This window comes from Acanthopagrus latus, chromosome 15 (assembly GCF_904848185.1).
Source record: "Acanthopagrus latus isolate v.2019 chromosome 15, fAcaLat1.1, whole genome shotgun sequence".
Classification (NCBI taxonomy): domain Eukaryota; kingdom Metazoa; phylum Chordata; class Actinopteri; order Spariformes; family Sparidae; genus Acanthopagrus; species Acanthopagrus latus.
Window position 1 is genome coordinate 23,135,974 of NC_051053.1, and position 21,850 is coordinate 23,157,823.

The 21,850-nt window shown below is 42.5% G+C and overlaps 1 protein-coding gene and 1 long non-coding RNA gene across 4 annotated transcripts in view; one reads left to right on the top strand and one right to left on the bottom strand.

Annotated features, from left to right (window-relative positions):
- Positions 1-21,850, bottom strand: part of kcnq5a (potassium voltage-gated channel, KQT-like subfamily, member 5a) — a 100,757-nt gene that overhangs the window by 16,072 nt on the left and 62,835 nt on the right. For 2 of the 3 annotated variants that reach the window (XM_037124464.1, XM_037124465.1), the window contains exons 2-9: positions 15,650-15,740; positions 12,784-12,910; positions 11,810-11,985; positions 10,196-10,321; positions 7,599-7,709; positions 7,399-7,494; positions 3,993-4,087; positions 2,256-2,282 (exon numbers count right to left, since the gene is read on the bottom strand). In XM_037124464.1, the coding sequence (XP_036980359.1) occupies positions 2,256-2,282; positions 3,993-4,087; positions 7,399-7,494; positions 7,599-7,709; positions 10,196-10,321; positions 11,810-11,985; positions 12,784-12,910; positions 15,650-15,740 (849 nt within the window). Of the gene's footprint in view, positions 1-2,255; positions 2,283-3,992; positions 4,088-4,359; positions 4,449-7,398; positions 7,495-7,598; positions 7,710-10,195; positions 10,322-11,809; positions 11,986-12,783; positions 12,911-15,649; positions 15,741-21,850 lie in introns of all 3 variants that reach the window. The other variant, XM_037124466.1, reaches the window with a different exon arrangement.
- Positions 13,188-14,449, top strand: LOC119033887. The gene is made up of 3 exons (XR_005079415.1): positions 13,188-13,290; positions 13,438-13,528; positions 13,633-14,449. It is a non-coding gene; the product is annotated as an uncharacterized LOC119033887 (long non-coding RNA).

Consider the following 21,850-nt stretch of genomic DNA (forward strand, 5'->3'; position numbering starts at 1 on the left):
GCAACACGATAACAAAGTCTTTGCATTCGACAGGCAGCAGGCAGCAGAAGTCGTCCTTCAGGGGGTGAAAGCGATTGAGGAGGGAGGCAAAAAGGAAGTAAAGTTTTTATTTGTACTTGTTTTCCTCCATGCTATTAGTCAGTCATTCCCACAGGTTATTGGGCTAAGGGCAGGGCAGAGAGGATGCTGGGTAGGACTGCAGGTACCTCCTATATTTCCGAGTATACCTTCTGAAGAGCCTCCCATTACTTAGACCCTTACTAGAGCGGAGGAGAGAGAGACGGACGTAGGAGGGAATGGAGAGGACAGAGATAAAAGGAGGAAGGAGATTAAAAGAGGAAGGAGAGGAGAAATCTCCGGTCGTCAGTGCTGATGAGTGAACACACAGAGAAAGGCAGGGGACACATTTCAGAAGGGATGAGTGAACAGGGATGTGTCGCCGAAGGTAAAACCAACCTGAACTCGTGTGATAGTGTCATCAAACTAAAGCTTGAGTCAGTTTTCTTTCATACTGAAAATGTGAAGAAACCCTTAAAATATGAGAAGAAGCGTCCAGGTTTAAAGACGCAAGAGAACCAGAAGGAATCATGTTTTCATCTTTGCTCATATTCAGCTTATATTACCGCAGGTTAATAATTTCCTGGAGCTGCATTAAAACCGAACATGGAGGTACCACTCACACACCTGCCCACGCACAAACTCCACGTTAACCCCCATCATCTTTTTATTTCACGCTGCCTCTCACTTCCAATATCCAGCGCACTTACGCTCAGCATGATGTCCGCTGTAGCAGTTTGTGGTGCGCCTAATGTTTACTACTGCTGGTGTTTACAAGTCTGCTTAAGCGAAAACCACCACCCGTTTACCACGGCACCTACCGCCGCCAAGCAGCCTGTAAAACCGCTAATAACACACAGGGCTGTGTGTTCTCTTGGTTGGAGGAGAGCACGCAGAGAAGAGACGGCGTCATAAAAGAGCGCATAATTAGGATTTCACGAGTGCAAATTGGACTTTGTGTAGCAAAAGTTTCTAAGAAAGGAAAGCCTAATTAAACGCAGGCCTTTAATCAGAGGGACTTCTGGGGGACGAGTGTTGTCATGGATGCGACAAAGCCTAATTAAATGTTGTTTTGTTTAAGGATGAGGAGCGTGTTTGTTTGTGTGTTTGACTCAGAGAATAAACTTATTCTTTATAAGTGTGTATGTGTGTGTGTGTGTGTGTGTGTGTGTGTGTGTGTGTGTGTGTGGCTGTCTTCTGTTTAAATGGCTCAGAAGCTGCTGGCTCGACATACGGCCCCCGAATGTTTCCAAAGAAGCTCTGCACTGTAAAAACTATACTAGCATAATTAAACTCACAAATCTCACTCTGTCTTCCTCCCCTCTCCCTATCTCCCCTCCCCCGTCCCCCCCTTTTTGCAACTTCGCTCCGTCTCTCCGAGACTTCTGTTTGATGAGTTATATAAATACCATCCCAATGGAAAAAGTGCGTCATGGTACAGACATGGTACAGACTCCTGTCTTGAAGGCGTGTGTGTGTTAACGCACACACACACGGAACAAAGACAGAAAAAAAGCCCATCACCCTTCTCTGCCTGAGAGTCAAGTGCAGAGAGGGAACCAGAAGTGAAAGGAGACACAATCAGAGATGGAGAAGTGAAGATACAAGTTGGAGCAAGCGAGAAAGAAAGCCACCGCGCTGTACTTGGCGAGAGATCATTTAAACGCAGCTCTCGTTCTGCTTTATCGCCGGATACTCTTAGTTTACCTGATCAATAACTGTACTTCAGCAGAGCACTTGAGAGGATGTATCAGCCGCCCGTTATTTCCTGTGCAACTCAAATGGCAAATAAATCTTTCTCCTTTTATCAGAACACATTAGTGCACTAACTGTAATTTATATCATAACGCTGAAGAGAACCAATATTGCTCATTTCTCCCCCCACATCTGCAGTCAATAAACCACAGCAACAAAACAAAACATGCTAATTATAAGTTCAACCCCTCGCAATCATCAGTCGATTCACAAACCATTGGCTATTACCTCGTTAAATGTCAAGACGCAAATAACTAAGGAGGGGATGAATTATTCTTTGGACACGATATGTAAATCTGTCATCAAACGGTGAATTAAACAAAAAGACGGAACAAATAAGAATAATATACACAAGATGAGAACAGTGTAAAATGAGGCGTGTCATTAACTGGATCATATGTGGAGTGCATGTGTTCGTGTCTTCAGCTGAGAGTCATACAAACCTGTAGGTAGTCTCGCCCTGCTCTTTCCTTCAGGGGTTAGTGGGATAAAGAGGAGGAGACAAAGGGAGAGAAATCAGTATTCCAGTAGGTTAAAAATAGCTTTATACAGATGTTTAGGCTAATGGATATGGGAGGCATCAAGCCAAAAGGAAACAAAATGGAAGAGTTCAAGGGGGTTAATCATTTACAAGCGCATGCAAGCTACAGTATGAACGTGCACAGTCGGGGTTAAGTGTTCAGCTCGGAAAAAGTCAAACTCGAGTGTGAATGTGTGTGTTTAAGATCCTGCGTCATTGTTAAGTGTGAGTGAACCACTGAACTCATTTTAATAAAGTCAGATACAAGATACAAATCTTCAAGGATTCAAGGTACAAAAAGCAATTTCTGGAGAAAGATATGTGATAGTTGAGTCTCATTCTTGTCGTCAGATAACTGAGGCTTTTGACGTGGTGGTGGGTCGGGCCGGGCCAGCAGGGGTGCTGTCAGTTACATCAGGGGGTGTCGAGAGGGCCGGTGACATCACTGACATCACTGTAAATGTTAATGTTTTTTATACTAATTTGACAGCCCAAAATATTTCACAAAAAAGGTTTTGATGAGGAGGGAGAGAGAGACAGATGAAGTCAGGGAGAAACTCCCCAGACTCCATCACCAAATCACTCAATTTTGTGAGTTGTTGAGTTTGAAGAAACTTTAAAACTTTTTTTTAAATGACAATTTGGGCCTTCTACTTAATTTGGAATATGTATCATATTATCTTCATCATATGTAATGTTTTTTTTTTTTCCCCTCTTCATGTACAAGAGACATCGTCCATTTGTTCCAGTAATGTACATGTTTATTCACACAGAATGGGGAAGTGAAATCCGATCACAGCTGGTCACTCACGCTGAGACGCCTGATGCCAGGTGTGAAGTGATGAGCTGTCCCCTTGTGATCGGATCACCGAGGACGCACATTAACGCTGGAATTAACAGCCTCATATATGATAATGCAGCTCGACAAGGATGCAGATGTTTCATAAAAGGAGAGGGGCGGATAAAACGTGGATCTTCCTGTTAGCAGAAGCTCCAGTCTGCAAAGTTCAAACACCTGATTTACAAACCACAGAGCTGTAGAGCAGCTTCAGGCTTCACGATCAAATCAAGTTTTTATATCCTGTGGACTTTCCTGTTCATATCCTCACGCTCCCTCTTTGTCTCTCCCTCTATCTCTGCGGCGATTCTTCACCACTCTTTTCGATTGATGCGTTTTATAGCGGCGCTGCAGCACCGTCAGCACCACCAGCACCTCTGGTTCCTCCCTCCACGCCGACCACCGACCCAAAGCATCAGTATTTGACGACCTGGGAGAGAAACTCAACAACCCACTATCTTGCAAATTGCTCCCAGCATGCCATATGAGTCTAAGACATTTAGGATTATCGATATTCCTCAATAAACATTTATGAAACTGAATGAAGAGAATACCTCAGAAACTTCCAAATGTGCCATTTAACTGTCTGAAGGGTGTTACAGATCATGCATGCTTAACACACCATCCCAGATCGGGGAGGAAAAGAAGAGTTACGCTTATGAATGAGTGGTTGCAATGCTGCATAACAATGAGTCAGTGGAAAAAAAAAAAGTTGAAGCAGCACCGATGGAGACGGGCAGACATCAGCTGAGGGGGGAAGTGATGAGGAGAAGGGGCTGAGCAGCAGCGGCCATGTTTGTAAGTCTGTAAGTTGTTACCTACTTGGCGGGGCTGCAGGTATGCAACGCCTTCAAATGAGGCTTCCAGGTAGCAATGGAAACCGAGTGTTCATCAGCAGCATAACTACGCCAGACACACTACGTGCAGAGTCGACAGGATAAAATAAAATAATGGTAAATGAAACAATTAACAAAGTAAAGTGTGGGAGGAAATAACGGATGAGGGAGGAACGTATAAGTTGGGTAGGAAGTAAGAAAAAGGAAGGTGAGGAGGGAGAAAAAAGAAAAAGCTGATTAGTTTTTTTTTGGGTAGTGTCGATGCATCGTGTTTGGGGACTGTCGGAGGGAGGTGGGGGGGCACTGACGGAGGTGGTGGTGGTGGTGGTGGTGGAGGTGGTGGGGATACATGCCTGAAGGGGGGGAGGGCGCTTTGATAGTGGTGCCAGGTGGCTCTGAGGTAGGGACGAGCACCGTCGGTGGAGTACAGACGCCAAGCCGCCTGGGTGGGGGAGGGAGCAGAGACGGACAGGACACACATACGTCCACAAGTAAACAAACAAACAGACACACAAACGGGACACAAGAGGGCAATGGCACAAACGTGGTGAGGAGAAAGGGGATTGAGATATGTGTGAATATGTCACATACACAGGGCACGTTTTAGGGGCATGTAACCAGCTGGCAGCCATGTTGGGGGTCCTCGGTGAGGCCATGAGGGGTTTCTACAGAAACAGCTTGGTGGTGGCAGACTGAAACCATTTTGTATTTTTTAAAAAATCTTTTCACTGCCGTGGCTGGTTTGGGAAGGCTGATGCGACTGGGATCCTGATGAGATGCAGGCATCATATCAGAAAAACACTTTGGCTTGATTTGAAAGGCAATCACAACTTATTTCGACTTAACGCTTGAAGGCCTTCCTGCTATTAGGAAATATATCCAAATGTGCACCAAACACAGGCAACATTTTAAAACCAAACCAGTCGAAAATTCAGTGACATTTCTGCAAGTTAAATAACGGCAGCGATGAACATCAGATTTAGCAAACACAACATTTGTGAGCTTATTTTCATGCTCGTTTTTCGTTGCTCGCTGGATCCAGTTATCTAACAGCATTTGAAGTTGAGCTGAGAGCGGCTTCAGTGTGTTCCGACTCTACTGGAGCTAAAAATCTGGCTGGTTACAGCCCAGAAATAGTCACACTGTTCTGTTTATTGAGTTTTCACACATTTATCAGTGCGTTTCGCTTTTACAGCCTGCACAGTCGTACATTTTGGGCTCTATGTCACACAGATGCAGAATGTATAATTTGTGTTCAACAGTGAACCTCATTTGGAAACTGATGCATCAGCTGTTCAGCAGAAACCACCCACATCCATTACAATCAATTTCACAGGTTGTTTTCTTTACATCTAAAAATCAGTATTTACTTTGCTGCCGATTGAACCTCCTCAATGGCACCAAGCGTGGTTACGAGATTTGCGACATGACTGGAAAAAGCCTTTATAATAACACTTTACACAGTCAGGACGGGAAATTAACACCGGCCACATGCTAAACGCTGGTCAGTTCTGGCTGTTGATTGTTCTGCTTCTCCTGGGTCTGTTTTAAAGTCATCTGGAAGATTAAAATCTTGGCAAAAAAAAAAAAACAACTCAAACTAAATAGTTACAGCAGCAGGTGAAATTTAGAATTTGACCAGCTGCTGAGGCTCGAGGACGGCGGTAACATCCCGTCCTGCACACAGAGGGAGACGCACACAAACACACAGCGGTTTGAAGCAGGGAGAGCTGGTGCAGAGGTGGGGGAGTGAAGTGACAGACAGTGTAGTTATGTCATCCACAAATTTAACACATCAAAGCTGCGTCCAAGTTTCCTTTTACCTGTTGAGGAAAATGTTATGAGCTTGGCGGACAACAGACAGTGACCAGGTGCTTGACACAAAGCCAATGAAACAGAAACAAGATCAACACACGCAGGATTAATTGCTCCCTTAGTGGGTTATTTAGGATCTATTGAGCTCCAACTGGTCTTTGTCAGGCATAAAAAAAATATTGGTAAGAGGGAGGACGGACACAGCGAGATTTAAAATTATTAATTACCCACCTAAATAATTCAAATATCCCCCCAGGTTTTATGCTGAGATACTGGATGCACAAATCCATATTTAACCAGGATTCACTAAACCACTCGTGAAAGTGAAGCAAAAGTGGACACATGCATTTTGTCTTCTGTAATAAAACCTCATCTTATACATGTCCAACACTATTTATAGGTTTGTAGGTGAAAATTGAGCAAGGTAGATGTGACAATTCTTGGCTTCTTTTAAAGGTGTTTCTGAGAGGCAGGGATTCAATCTATTCAATCTAGAAACTCTTCATTAAGACACAAATGTAGTATTTCACAGACAGTTTTTTAATTTAAAAGTTTGGGACTTAATTTTGGATGGATTTCTTGTGTTGTTCGTCCCAAAGCGTCCTCACAAACGGATCCTACATCCTCACATTTAGGATTTAAACTCCAATGACGTCAGAATCGATGTTTAAGTGTTTTACTGAATTTCAGTTTAGTTCAGAGTTTGCATATTCCCAGAAAAGGCAAAAAAATAAATAAATAAAAATGATGATGACTCATCCTGCACTTGGGGGCGTATATTGATTTTTCATCCAATCAGGGCTCTCCTAACTTTTGTGACACTGCCAGAGACAGAAAACCATGCTAACTAGCATTAGCAGGATAGCTAGCATAGAGGAAGGTAGACAGAACACACACACACATACACACACGTGCAAACATATAATAACACCACATATAATCATAGACAGTTTAGGGTACACACACACACACGCGCACGCACACACACACACACACACACACACACACACACAAAGTCCACAGCAGATATTTATTGCTCATTACAAAGTAATGCAGCTGGTCCTGTCTATTACAATGACTGACGGTTTGGAGGAGCGTCTGCCCAGGGAATGATCGCCATGGAAACGGCTCATAAATCCCAGCAGTGTGTGTTGCTGTTGGACCTGAGAGACGACAGCGCGCCTCACACACCGTTAGTCATCATCAGCTACACACCCTGACAGCCCAGAGAGGGAGATACACACACACACACACACACACACACACCACATACATGCTCATATTAAATACTTAATGAAACACCTTCACCCTGATAGGAGGAGAGGTACATCACCCTTACGCACATTTCAACATATTCCCCGGAGACAAAACACACACTTTTATTCCGACAGAGTCACACAATGAACAGCTTAGAGACAGTAAACACAGACATGAAGCGCACACACAGACACACACATGTGAAAAGTTGCACATAAAAGGAAAGAAAGTTTCTGTCTTCACACTCATCCTCGGCTGCTGCCAAAAAAAAAAAGTAAGGGTGTTATTGGTCACTGAATTGTGTGTGTGTGCGTCTGTACCTGGATGAGGCTGGCAGCTGGGTTCCTCCTCTTCTCAAAGTGCTTCTGTCGATGCTGCTCCTGCACCTTCAGGGCAAAGCCTGACCCCAGAATACCCTGCAGGCAGAAACACTGAGTTATAAAATCCCCCTCAAAGACATGAACCTTAGCTTTGAGACACTGTGTGGACATAAAGGCAGTCTGAGACATATTTGACTTACAGCTGGCAGGGCGAAGAAGGAGATCCCCAGCAGAGCAAAACCGGCCGATAATAACCGTCCGGTCCACGTCTGCGGGGTCTTGTCACCGTAGCCGATGGTCGTGAGGGTGATCTGAGGAGATCAACGATCAGGAATCAGAGCTTTGTCTGACATCTGGCCCTCGCTCACTCATCCTCTACCCCACCTTACTGACCAGATCACTGTGGCAGTGAACAACTACAGTTACTACTAGGTAGAAGAAATGAGAGTGTGCGTCTGGGTGGACGTAAACAGCAGTAACATGATGGTGACGGTAATACGGTGAGCAACTTCACACAACTCTGTCTTTCAACTGCGTCTGTGTTTATGTCCTTGATACTTGGTACTCAAACACAGAGTCCACCACTCCAGCTCCAAAACTCGATTTGCTTTGGTTAAATCTGCCTTTTTAGATCTGCTGTCATTTCGAGTCGTGACTAACATTTCAGGTCGTCTGTTGTGGAAATCTGTAATAAATATTGTGAAACAAGTTATCTGAGTATTTTACTAAAGCCGTTGCAAAGGGATCACATCCCTTCAGAGAGTGCAAGCATGTGCCAAAGAAGTGTGTGTGTGTGTGTGTGTATGTGTGTGTGTGTGTGTGTGTGTGTGTGTGTGTGTGTGTGTGTAGGGTGTTTCTCACAGGGTGAGGGTATAATCTGTCCAGAGACAAAAAATGACGAAGTGCATTTGGAGACAGATACTGAGGAAATGAGAATGAACAGGAGAAGTGAGAATTGAGAAAAACAAGCTTGTTTGGGTCGGGTCATGGTCTGTCCAGCCTGTCTTCTGCGCAGACACGAGTCTGTAGACGTTACAGGATGTTCAAGTCACATGTCAATCACACTTCCATCACTGGTCTGACCTTTTTTTTTTTTTTTTTCTAGTACTGTTTTGCCTTGACACATCAAATCTACTCAAAAGCAAGAAAAACTCAAGCTGACATTTCTTTTTTGACCCAAACAGTCAAAAAAGGGTGTCCAGCCTAACGATGGGTGAAAATATTGGTGTCAAACGTTCATTTTAGATGAATAAGATGCTTTGAAATATCAAAAAAAGGACATTAAAATATATTCCAGCTGTGTGATGCAGGAGTTTACTACGTGAAAGTTAGAGTAAGCAAACATTGTGATGGTGTGGTTCTTCACAATAGACTCTAATTTTCACTGACAGCTGTGGTGTTGCACGACTGTCAATTTCACATCAGTGAAATATGCTGCATTGCTAAAAGATCCTCAAATAAAATGAAGGACGCTGCTGTTAATACTGTGGGCTTGTTAGAAAACAGGGAGTCGTTCAAGACACAAGTCAATGACAGTTCATGGTTTAAATCACTCAGCTAGTGCTAATGGAGGGATATAAGCATGCTGCCTCTTTTATATACTCGTCCTGGGTCTTGTTTTTTCATTTCTACTTTCTGCAAAGCTTCAGAGCTCTTTGACACGAGCTGCATGAATATCTCGCAGCTGTCCGTGGCCTCAGGCTGCATTCAGAAAAGAGATTTTTTTTTTTTCCCCCACACAAATTGCTTGACTCGAGTGGGAAAAGAGTACGGTACTAACAAAAGGAGCGAGCCACTACACCGGTGAAGTCTGATGTTTCTTTTCATTAACTAAAACATTCCATTAAGCCACAATGGATTTTTTAATTAGTTTGTTATCCTTGATCGATCTCCAAGTTCGCGCTGAAACAAAAACTGGATAACTAGCTCGGCGACCTCGTGGATGCCACGGCCGTGATGAATGGGTCCGATGTTTCTCGCTTGTGCTGCACTTAACAAGCTTTTACTCCGATGTTTCAAAGCATATAGAGGCTTTTGGTGAACGCGGTTTAAATACATGAGGAGAAGTTTTGTGTTGCTGTTGGTTTAAGGACGCTATAGTGTTTATATCTAGGTAAAAACAGTGATGTACAAATGCAGCTAGGACAAACACACTGAGCTTTTGTGATGCCTGAAACATCTTGGAAAAAAGTTTTTGTCTTTTAAATATCACAAAACAGCCTCCAAGTTCCGAGGCCACGGCGCAGAGTGTTAACAGACTCTGTCTCTGAGCGTCATTCACACAACCCTGACAGACCGGTCTCACCTGGCAGCAGGAGAAAATTGAATTTATTGATTTGCCCATTTCTCGTTTGTGCGTTGTGTGTCTCCACGTTCTCAAGGTATAATGGGTTTTAGATGTAGGAGGAAACAGTGCAGCACATCCAGCCAAGTGTGACACTAAAGACCTTTCCTGTTGGTCTTTGTATTGTGGATGTAATCTAGGTCACACGGAGACTATAAATGGAAATCCATCACCATAAATACAGCCTGTAACTATGGGTTTGCTGCTGCTGCTGCTGCTGCTGCTGCTGCTGCTGGTGGTGTTGGATTAAAAGAGCAAAAACTAATCTAAAGCATATTTTATGATTTTGGCACGAACAAGTCAGAATAATTAACAATAAATCGCGTGAAATCTTTAACCTCTGTGACAAAGTCTGACTTTCTAAACACCGTACAGCACAGTGTGATATTTTAAAGGTTGTTAAAAAGTGCTGAAGGTGTTACTGTAAGTGTGCGCAGGTGTATCCGTGCTCACCGTGCCCCACCACAGAGCGTCGGCGTAGGTGGCGAAGTCCTTGTTGAATTCTTTCTCCACCAGATAGACCAGGAAGGAGGAGAAGATCAGCACCAGGAAGCCGATATACCACGCAGTCACCAGCTCCTAAAACACACACACACATAAAAAAATGATTATATTTCATTAATACAAATGTGCACTTGGAAAACCAAAAAAAAAAAAGCTCATGTATTGAACGCTCCCTTTCAAGGAACAATTAGTTTCTTTCTCACTAACGTTACAGTAACGGAGAAAAGAACGTCATTATTTACAGCGACGTAAATGTGACACATGGGGCCTAATGGATCATTTTCTTCGCCTCGAGTATTCAGCACAAAATCACTCAATATACAGGAAAGACAAATGGCCACCGTATAACATAGCTAGCACAATCGAGAGGCACATGGAGCAAATAATGGCCACATAGTTAGAGCGCAGGGATGCAGGAGTGTACCACTGCACGTCTAATGACATTTCATGTCGCACATACTTCATTATATCCATATTTGCTCATTGAGTCACCACATTCCAAACATCTGCCTGCAACAATTTTTTTATGATTTATATTTGAACATGACAATTACAATATTACATATTAAACCCGCTGTTGATGTGGTTTATAGGCATAAACAGCATTACCCTGTTATCATGTTTTAATTCTCTTTATCTTTGCTGTATTTTTCTCCTGTTTCCTGCTGTAACAAATGATTTTTTCAACCATAAAGCTGATGTTTCTTATTCTTACTTTTGTTTTATGTACAGATTCAAGCGTTCATTGTTATTGTGCAGAACAACTAAAAAGCATCTCGACGTTGTGTTCTGCAGAATATAGACGATTATATAGAATAAAATAATTGCTGAAGAATAAAATAGATACCAAAGATAAAACTGTTGCTACATGTGGAATAACAGATTATTATCTAAATAGATCACGAGTTTCTCTGTCTTTAGCAATACTTTTCTCAAATACAAAATATTGCGTATTAGCTCTCTGATTTTTCACCTGATTGTATTTATATTAATTTCAAAATTTTATTCATCTAGAGTTTAGAGTGAAGGGAACCAGTGACAGACTAGCTGCTCTTAATATATCATACCATCACACTAACTTTATATCTGATCTGAAAGTTCCTTTATGATATTATTTTGTTATTTTAAAGTGTTGTATGTGCTGCTACAAACCTGTTAGTCATTTATTTGTTCAGACTACTAACGGACACAAAGCACAAACAAACCTGAGCCCTCAACCAACAGCGACGACGATATCTTGTGTCTTGTATTTGTGCAGGACGACATCGTGATATCACATTTTGACGAGGTATTATTATCATTGATCGCTCAAGCCTCTTCAACACTGACATTTTCACAAAATAAAATGAAAAAAACAACAACACAATACAATACACAACAGAAGAACTGACAGTAAGCATGACTGAACAAACCACCACCAAGGTAATGTTAAAAGACTCCGCACTGATAGTGATTGATTGACAGGTGATCAATATTAGGTGAAGGGCAGAACACACAACAGCGCTGTCTGATCGTTACTTTGAACATCTGAAGCATCGGGCACATACATCCTGAAGGACCTACCTTACTGTGTGCATAGACTACAGATCCCAGCAGCTTCCAGGTCCCTCCCCTGCGGTCCATGCGCACCATGCGCAGGATCTGAAGGAAGCGAAGGCTTCGCAGAGCAGACGTGGCGAAGATGTTTCCTTGGCTACCGGCTGAAACCACTGCCACCGAGGCGATGAGTACAATGATGTCTGGGGAGTTAAAGGGGGGAAATGAAAGGTCACACAGGTTCCACAATATTAATAACGGGAACGGCTGTTGACTCACTTTCCTTTAGGTCCAACCACTCATCCATCCATCACCTTTAAAACAGCTATTGATTCACTACAAGCTGTTTGTTTCCTTCTCTGTCTCCATAAGTCGTCTGTCATTCTGTCTACTATCATGAATTACTCCACTTTTTCTCCCCCTTGTATTTCCCAGCAGACTGTCTTCCTTTAATCTGGAGTAGAGGAAGACAGAGAGCCACTCTCTTCTTAAAATAGTTTTCATGCTTATTTGTTGCTGGTTACATCGACCGGATGCCGAAGAGAAGATTTTAAAAAAAACTTTTGAGATGTAGAAGAATCGTCGGCTCAGGTTACAGTGTACTGAACTTTAACATGATGATATTCTGAGTATCGAACAGAAATGTGTGTTTCTGTCGATACTGCAGGAAAGAGAATCTGTAGTTTTGTTGACTGTCGTGTGACATGATGTTGCCTGGGAAACATCAAGTACTTTCTAGGTGCTCGTGCTTTTTATTGAGATATTCTGACAAGAAGTCAAAGAAAAATACTTCGGTAAGATTTTGAGTTTTCCTTTTGACTTTCTCAAAATGTCATTTTTGGGCCAGACATCCAATCTCGGTGCGATGACGCATGAATGACACGGAGAGACATCTTATTTAATAGATACCAGGCTTCATGAGTTTTGTCTGATAGTCTGACACACACACACACATACACACACACACACACACACACACTGACACACAAACGCAGACCTACCTATGACACAGAACGGTTTCCTGGCGAAGCGGAGGCGTCCCTGCCAGCCTCGGTAGCGGCAGCAGCAGCCGGCGCTCCATATCCTGATGATGTACTCCAGACCAAACACAACAATCATCACAAACTCCTGCACAGACACACACAGATACACAGACACACGTGGAAAACACACAAACGTTAACCTTTAAAATGTGACAAATGCAGCTACACAAGCAACAAAGGTCAAGGAAGTTACAGCACATGTGTGCTATCATCACTTCATCTTTTTGTCTGTGTTTTCAGCACTAATACGTCTTTTATGAGCACAGGTGTGTTTAATAACCTTAATAATGGCTGTATTCCATTTAGGTGTGCCAGTTCCAGGCCCCTCTTATTATGCAGGCTGGCTCACGGTGACACTTCAGTGGAACAGAGCCACCGTTACTGTTATTAGTTACACTTGTGCTCTTCCTGCTGGGACGGCTCAAGAAGTCTCTGGTGATAAAGGCTAACCTGAGCTAACCCCAGGTACATTAATCACAATAAGTTTTAGAATAATGAAACTTTCCTTTGGAGGAATAGTTCAAGATTTTGGGCTCAATCGCTTAATGAAGTTATTGCCAGGAGTTAGGCTACGTGAGGAGGTTGATGAATGTCCGTCTGTTAATTATGAAGCTGCAGCCGGCAGCCAGTGAGAAACAGCGAGCCTGGACGCTACGACGAGCCATGGGAGAAGATGTCTCGCAGTGTTGCAGTGATGGAACGGGTGAGCTACCGGGACGCCCAATTTGCTGCTATTTTATGGGTGATTCTTGCAGTATCTGTCGTCCGCAGCTGCTTTGTACTGAATCAAAGCTTTCCCCCCCTCAGCTTGTTAAATTTCTGCAGCCATCGGAAGGCAGCAGGATGGATATGTTGATAAATCTGCAGCCCCTGATTGGAGCGGTGCCACGACGCACGGCCGGTCCACGCAGCTCGCCTCGAATAAATCATGTGCAGATGATACCAAGCTGCTGCAAAATAACAACACACACCTCTGCACACGTCAGAGCGGAGAGTAGTGTGCTGCTGTCCAGAGGGCATTGATTACAGCAGCTCATCAATCCTGTGTGTCATCGCTTCCTTTCCAACTTTTGCCAGATCGAGATCAGATCAACGGCCTCATCCACTACTTAAAATTTTTAATCAAGAAAATTCAGAGACTGATATCTAAAAACCTGGACAAAAGATGGATTTTCCGATACACTCGGGCCAAAAAAACAATGTCTTTCTTAAACACGCAGGCCGTCTAAACAGAGTCACTACTTTATAAGTACTTATTGTAAACTTTAATCTTAATTCAAAGCGTGAGTTTCTTTGTGATTCATAGCAAGAGAATGTCCCGAATTGACATTTCTACAAATGTGAAATGTTATGTATCTTTACAGTTCATATTTCAGCACAGCCATAAGATATATTTTGTGTTTACATGTATTGTTTCTTCTTGTTCATATTTCATACAGCCAGTGACACAAGAAGGAAAAATGAACAAGATCGAGCTTAAAAACAACAATAACAAAAACTAATCAAAAACCTTAAGTATCTGTACAAGGCCACACAGTTATGCGTGATTCTGCTTGTCTCTGTAGGTGTTACTTGTTTTCATTCATGTCTTTGTATGGATTAACTAAGAACCCTGTTAATTAAAAGTTTTCAAGGCAACTATACATACCAATGAAAAATGTGTGTGTAAATAATTAAACGTGTTTCTGTTTGTCTCCTCTAAATATGTACACTGAATATTAATATAAACTTCATCAAGATCTGCCCTTTTTTTGTTTTTAGGTGTGAGATTGAATACAAAAACGTTTTCTTTCTTTCATAAAACCAGTCCATGGCCTCGTATCTCAACCACTTAACCCAACGTCTTCTGTGCTCTGTCTCCTTTTTTCTAACTGTACGAGTTGTTCTCTCCACTTCTGATATTTCCTGTATGGTTATTTTCCGTCTTTGAACTGATGGACTGATGGGTTTTGGTTATTTGCTTCATCGCTGAAACTCTGAGTTTTCTGTAAAGGCACTGGTCTGTTTCCTGCCTTGGCTCTGGGGGTGACTTTCAAAGAATGATTTATTAAGGGTTAAATTTGTTTTTTCATGACAAATACCAGTTTAAGATAAGAAAATTGATTTTAAATCTGAACAAAGGAAGACAATGTGCATTGTTTGCTTTTGTCTCACCACATATGTGCAAGACGTTTGTGATTGGCAGCAGTGTTTGTGGCGACAGACCTGATTTTGACTAGACCTCATGACACCTTCAGGACGTGTTCGTGGCGACCAGAAACAGGTATTTTAACCCACAACACGACCTTTTCCTCACCCTGCCCCGACCCCATGTTGTCTCCACTCTTCACTGCACATGAACGGTGATTCTACTTGAGCAGGATGTGTCTTGTTCCACACCTGCTTCCAGTTTGTTGTTTGTGCCGCACCGTTTTCTCCCCCAACCTGCTCTGACGGACGACTTTCCGCTTAATTACCTCTGAGGCGCAGATTGTTAACTTAAATTGAATTGTTACCGTGTTTCTGATCGTGAGTAACCAGGGACCGTTCATTACAGTTCACCAGAGAGCTGAGAACGCACGATCAGCATTTCTAACACGGACAAGAGCATCATTTACACACACACACACACACACACACACACACACACACACTCAAAAATGTTAATTTAACCATGCGGCATCCCCATAATTCATCAGTGTAGAATAATACGAATTCGATAAGCTCTCCCTGGGAGACACCTCCTGATTGAACAGGCTTGTGTGTGTGTGTGTGTGTGTGTGTGTGTGTGTGTGTGTGTGTGTGTGTGTGTGTGTGTGTGTGTGTGTGTGTGTGTGAGTCCTACCAGGATGAGCAGGCAGTGCGAAGAGAACTCCTGGTGAGCGGGGATGGTGGAAAACACAGAGAGAACCAAACATCCGAACACCAGGATGAACCTGTGGAAACAACACAAACACACACACACACACACACGCCAGGTAATCAGCATTATACATAAAAACTGATTGCGGAATAACGGGTTTCGTCTCATTAGTTTTCAAACACACAAAAGGAGAAAATTGCTGGAAGAGAACCTGAGTGAGCTACATGATGTGATTATCTCTGCGACGTCAGGCAACATAAACCAGGATTTAAACTGCTCCGAGTGTCATTCGGACCAGGCTGAGCATTGTTTAATGCTTTATTATGTTACAGTATCACTACCTGGACGGGGAGCTGAGACGGAGCTGCAGGTTATGGTGGTGGTTTGTTTGTATGAGCGTGTGTGTGTGTGTGTGTGTGTTTGAGTTCTTCTGTAGTCCAATTATTCACTTAAAACCAAAGGAGAGGAGAATAATTCCTTTAAAGTGGCCGTCTGCAGGGTTCTTCGGCAGCACTGTGCACATTGTTGTGATGTTTTTGGCATCTTCTCCCTGTGAATTTTCTCACTTTGCATACAGTCGGTTGGCAAAAGATACAAACAGCAACTGGACAGTAAATACCACCCGAGCTGCAACTGCATAAAAGTCTCATATATCAGTTTTTGTGCTCACATCTTTGAAAAGTTAGATTTAAAAAAAAAAACAAGAGCGACGTGCATTTCTGGGAAAAATGTTTCTGTCATTAACATTTTTCGCTCGAACTTCTTTCTGCTGAGGAAATGAGGAAAAAACTCATTAGCTTTACTCTAATTTTTCACAGCTCCGGGTCCAACAAACAAAAAAAACCCGGCATTATCCGGATGAAAATGTGTCAGAGTCAATATCCTAAAAGCTGGAAACGCTCAACCAAAACTATTACTTTCAACGAGCACCACTCAGGCTGAAACATCAATCTGCCAAATTCATCATTAACACAAATTTGCGGTTGCGAGGCGTGTCACTTTTCGTAATACTGAAGCTCTTGTTGGGATCAAAGTGGACATTTAGAGCTGCGACGACGCGATAAAAACATCTGCATCGCTCTTTATGTTGCCAGGTTCAATTGCAGCCGTCCTAATTGCCTGAATGACCCAAAATACCCTCATCCGCTGCCTTCAAGGAAACCACCCTGTCTCTCGCAAGTCATATGCTAACTTGGTTAATGAGCAAATACAAATTAAAATTCATAAGGCAGCTTCCAGGCAACATATGCACTGGCTAGCAGCCTCAGCCTGCTCTTCTCTCTCGAACATTTTTTTTTTCTAAAAGTGCCATCTGTCTTTCTGATATTTACAGTTTTCTCGTCTCTTCAGATCTCTGAGTGTTGTCTGTGTGCAGAATATGTTCCCGTCTCCTCCTCAGACCCCTCTCTGATTTACTTTTTCGCTTTAATCTTTTCTGCTTTTTGTTTCTCGCTCTACCTTCCCCTTCACCCAGCCCTCTTCCCTCTCTGCTCCAGTTCACCTCTCTCTCTCTTTCTGGACTCCTTCACCATCACCTTTTGTCTCCGGGCTCTCCTCTGTGATTGATGCGGCCATTTATATTCCGTGGGATCCACAAAGAAAATGGAAAGAAAAGTGTGTGTGCATGTTTGTGTGAATAGTGGAGGGCTGATGGTCCCTAATGTCTGGCCCACATCTACAGACAGACGGACAGACAGATTTGAGGTTTGTGAGGTTTGTGTGTGTGTAACCACTGGCTCTCCTTACGAACGGCCTCAACTCTTTCCTTATATCTGGAGCAATCTAGTAATTGGACCTTGTGTTGAGACCTTTTTGCCCGCTGCTGTTTACAACGTCAAGAATGATCCATCAAGCTCAACTTGTGTTCGGTTTTCCTTGAAGTAAACATTGAAAGAGAATACTCTCTTTAGCAACAGTACGGTCCGGGTTCATCCGTCTGAGTAAGTCCTATTGACCCCTCTCTCCCTTGACTTATGGAACTATAGCTGCCTCAGTCTGTGCACATATTCATTTCGAGATATAAATGGAGGACAACGTACCTGCACTTAGGTAAGCACTCATGGCTCACCTAAGTGCAGGGAAGCCACGAGTGCAACAGAAGAAAGCGTGACCATTAATGTGGTCCAGAAATGAGAACGAACAACCTGCACTACCCTTACAGGAAAAAAAAAAAAAGAAAAAGGAAATACAGTTTCAACTTGCGGCTGTATCTTTGTCGCTGCTCAACCATCTGTTTTCTCTCTCACATTTTCTTGTTAAAGGCGTCACTACACTTCATCAGAGCTGCTCGTAGACCCGTTCTGTCTGTGCTGCTTTCCTCATTTTTTAGAACAATATAAAGGTTGCCGACTTGTCAGCTCAGCTCCGAGTGTGTCCATGCAGATCAGATCAGGTATCAACTCTTCTGGCTTCTGATGTGGTCGGACCACTTGTTTCCTGTCCGACCAGAGTGAATGAACGTGCCGGCTTCCTGGGAAGTGACCATGCTCCTGTAAGATTGGATCATAGTGCCATAGCTGATCTTTGAGTCTAGTTATGTTCAGGGTTTGCAGTTCAAACTATTTCCTGCCATGGAAATAAAGGCTTTAACTTCTCAAGAATGAAGCAGAGTTCATGGATTGTACAGATAACAGCTGTTGTCAGTGCGGTGTACTTGGAGACAGGCAGTGCATTTTGGGAAATGTCCACAGTCAAGCCTCATCCTGCAAGTGATGTTCATGTATTTCTAACCATTAAAACATAAAGAGATGCACTGATGAACTTTTATGTCCATCTTTCTGACACAACATTTAATAGAAAGCTGAATTTTCCTGACTTTTCAAATGACTTCCTTACAGATGTGTACAGTTGAACTGTATCGACAGTGAAGCTGTGAGGTCAGGCTCATTCTGATGAAGGTCTGAGACTGAAAACAAAAAGTCTACCTTTATGAAACCTCTCTATTCACTCCGCCGAACTTCAAGGTCTTGAGTCAACAAATAAAAAATAAAAAACTGAACAAACACAAGCCAGTGTGAATACTCCACACCTGAATACGGACAATAAAAAGAACAGAGCATTAATCCTGCGCTCACAGACCTTGACCTCAGCGCCTCTGGAAAAACAGGTCCATCATTTGGAATATGAATGTCTGGCTTGAATGGCGTCTGCAAGTTGGATTAAGAGAACACGGGCATCATGTTTCTTTGATGGCGACCACACAGCATGCAGTCATCGAATCTCCGTCATCAGATATTACTGATTTCATAACACGCAGACAGTTTTTCAGATGTACACATTTTCATACATTAAATCGTCATGTTATCAATATCACTTAAATCAATCATGGTGATGAAGTGATTCAGTGGGTGCACACAGACAGATGAGTAGCGACGACACATGTGATCAATAACACTGTCACATTGATTAGTCCCCTACATGAATTATATATGTATATTATTATTTATTATATGTCAGACGAAGATAAATGTGCAGACACGTTTGCCTTTGTTGTGCGGATCAGAATCAAGGTGACTAACATTTCCCCGGAAGGTACTTTTTGGAGCAGACATGTAATATCTGTGATTTTTTTAGGTGTTCTTAAGTGCATTAAGTTGTAAAAATGACCGTCCGCCTGCTTCTTGATACTGAGCAGTCATTAATAATATGCTTATAAGCCGTTTCCAGATGTTTACTACCTGTAAACAGCAGTCATTCTTCCACGCTGGCACTGAGGATGTGCGTTCACTCCATTGAGAACATTTGCCTTGGACGCTCCACTTTTAAATGCCAGTTAATTCCCTTTATTAAATATCTCAGCGGAGTGTTGGCCCGCTCTGTCGTCAGGCTGTCGAACCACCATCTGCTATTATTGGTGCTTGACGTCCTCCGCGGACCCTGGACGAGATGCAGGTGTAAGAGAGTGCCCGCTTTGGTGCATATGGCAGAGACAAACTGCCTCTGACTTAATGCTGATGAATGACCCGAGGACCCAGAGACAAAACCATATACAGCCAAAAAGCTGCTCCACTCCTCCACGAGCCGACGAAGACGTCTGAAAATGCTGGAGGAGAAGAGATGGTTGCGTGTGTTTGCGTAATCAGGTGTCTGGAGATTTGTAGCCCGGGCTCACAAGATGGTTTTAGTACGAGGATGATGTCTTAAGCTGCAAACAGCAGGGATGAGACACATACAGTCAGAATTAGAATCTAATTTATTACAGAGCAGGTTTTCCATACAAGGAATTTGACTAGAAACAGGTTAAAAAACATGTTTCCATTTCACATCAGTTCAAATGGTGCTTCTTGAAGAACAACCAAACAAATCTACCTGCTTCAACGGCTTCATCCTCCAGGTTGTCATTTAACAAATCATCAAGATGTGTCAAAATGTTTGTTGATTGATTGTTGTTGATTTTTGAAGGTGACAGTGTCCACTCCAAATCTCACCTGAATGTCAGCGCTTGTGTTGCTCGTTAGTAAGTTAGGTTGAAACTTCATAAATCTGAAGAATAATAACAACATCATATAATAAATATAATGCAAAATGCGATAAGATATGATGGAAACAATGAGTGGTAGTCACGCACATCCTAATGTTTGCCATCTAAGGCAGACGCTCTGTGAATAGAGGATGAAAACATTAAACAAACTAGGATGGCGCTCACAGTAGAGTGCATACCTCCGCCAAGGCCCAACAGTCCTCTTCAATTCAATCAAGCCTAATCCAGTATCAAATAAAACACATTTAAATCTGCACTTTTAATTCGAATCCACATCAAATTGTTCTCACTTGCAGATACCAGCCACCTAAATACACAATATTTTATATAAGTCAAGATCCATAATTCTCTGAGAAATTAATGGAAATGTCAGAAAATGCTCTTTCTCAGTTGGAGAAATTTCCTGCATCCGCACCAAAAGTTAACAGAGTCCATCCTCGGCTGATACACTTCCTCCATCCAAGATTCATGAGAATCTGTTCAGTAGTTTTTGTGTAATCTTGCTGACAAACCAACCAACCAACAGACAAACGGACAAAACATAACCTCCTTGACAGAGGTATAAACACATCTAGTGGAAATGGAAAAAAAATATATGAAATTAGTTTTTATGAATAAATCACACTTCAAGCTTGAGACTTAAATGTCTCCTGGAGCAACAGGAGCCGAGAACATCAGATCTGTGTGGAGTAATAAAGACGACTGCAACCTTCCTCAAATTAACACATAACACCGTTTCACACTGTTTGAGGTTTGACTGCCGCTCACTTAATTATGTCTTCACACTGTGTGAAAGGCTGGATAATTAGTGCCATCAGGTACTTATCTTGAAGTGCTCAGCTAATATTTACATAACAGTAGAGGATGGAAACATTAGCGTTAGTTCAAACTTTCTTTTTTTTTTTCTACTAAATTGGAAAGAAAACTTTGGAAGGAAAGAAAGTCGTGTTGTGCAACAGAAGATGCTGACGTTGTAGGAAATACTGTAAAATTAACAATAAACGCTGACAACAAAGAGATGAATAACTTTCTTTACAATGATACTGTGTGTATTTTCTAAATTAGTAGACACACAAACACACAGCACAGCACAGCAGACACCATACACACACTTAAGAGGGAGAAATACTTGAACCTGACTTTTTCATGTGGATAATACATTTTCTCTCAGTAGACACGTCTGAGTGGAAGAAGATTTAAAATCATCAAACCTTCTTTCAGCAGAGTGTGTGTGTATGTGTGTGTGTGTGTGTGTGTGTGTCACTGTGTGTGTAAATCTACCGTTTTGCACGGTATCATGAGGCTCATAAATTGATCTGTATGTCGTGAAAGCATGTGTCGCATCAACATGTAAATGAGAACAAGTATGCTTATGATATGAAAAAGGAAAGGGTGCACGTGTTCTCCTCCACTTGTTTATATGAAATAAGGATCTGAGAGCGAGACGGAGTGAGCGTGTGCGGTTTATGTGCGTGTGTGACGGATTTGGTACGTGAGAGGTCAGGGTTTTCCACACAATACGGTCTGGTATCATTATCTATTTCCTTCTTTCTTTCTGTGCCAGCCGTGCATACCCTTTCAATCAAGACAGCGGGAGAGAACGGAAACAGAGAGCGAAAAGACTGAAAGAGAAAAAAGGAGAAACCGAGAGAGCCGGCGAGGCAGGTTTGGTCGGGATGAGCCGACGAGTAAACGCTTCGTAA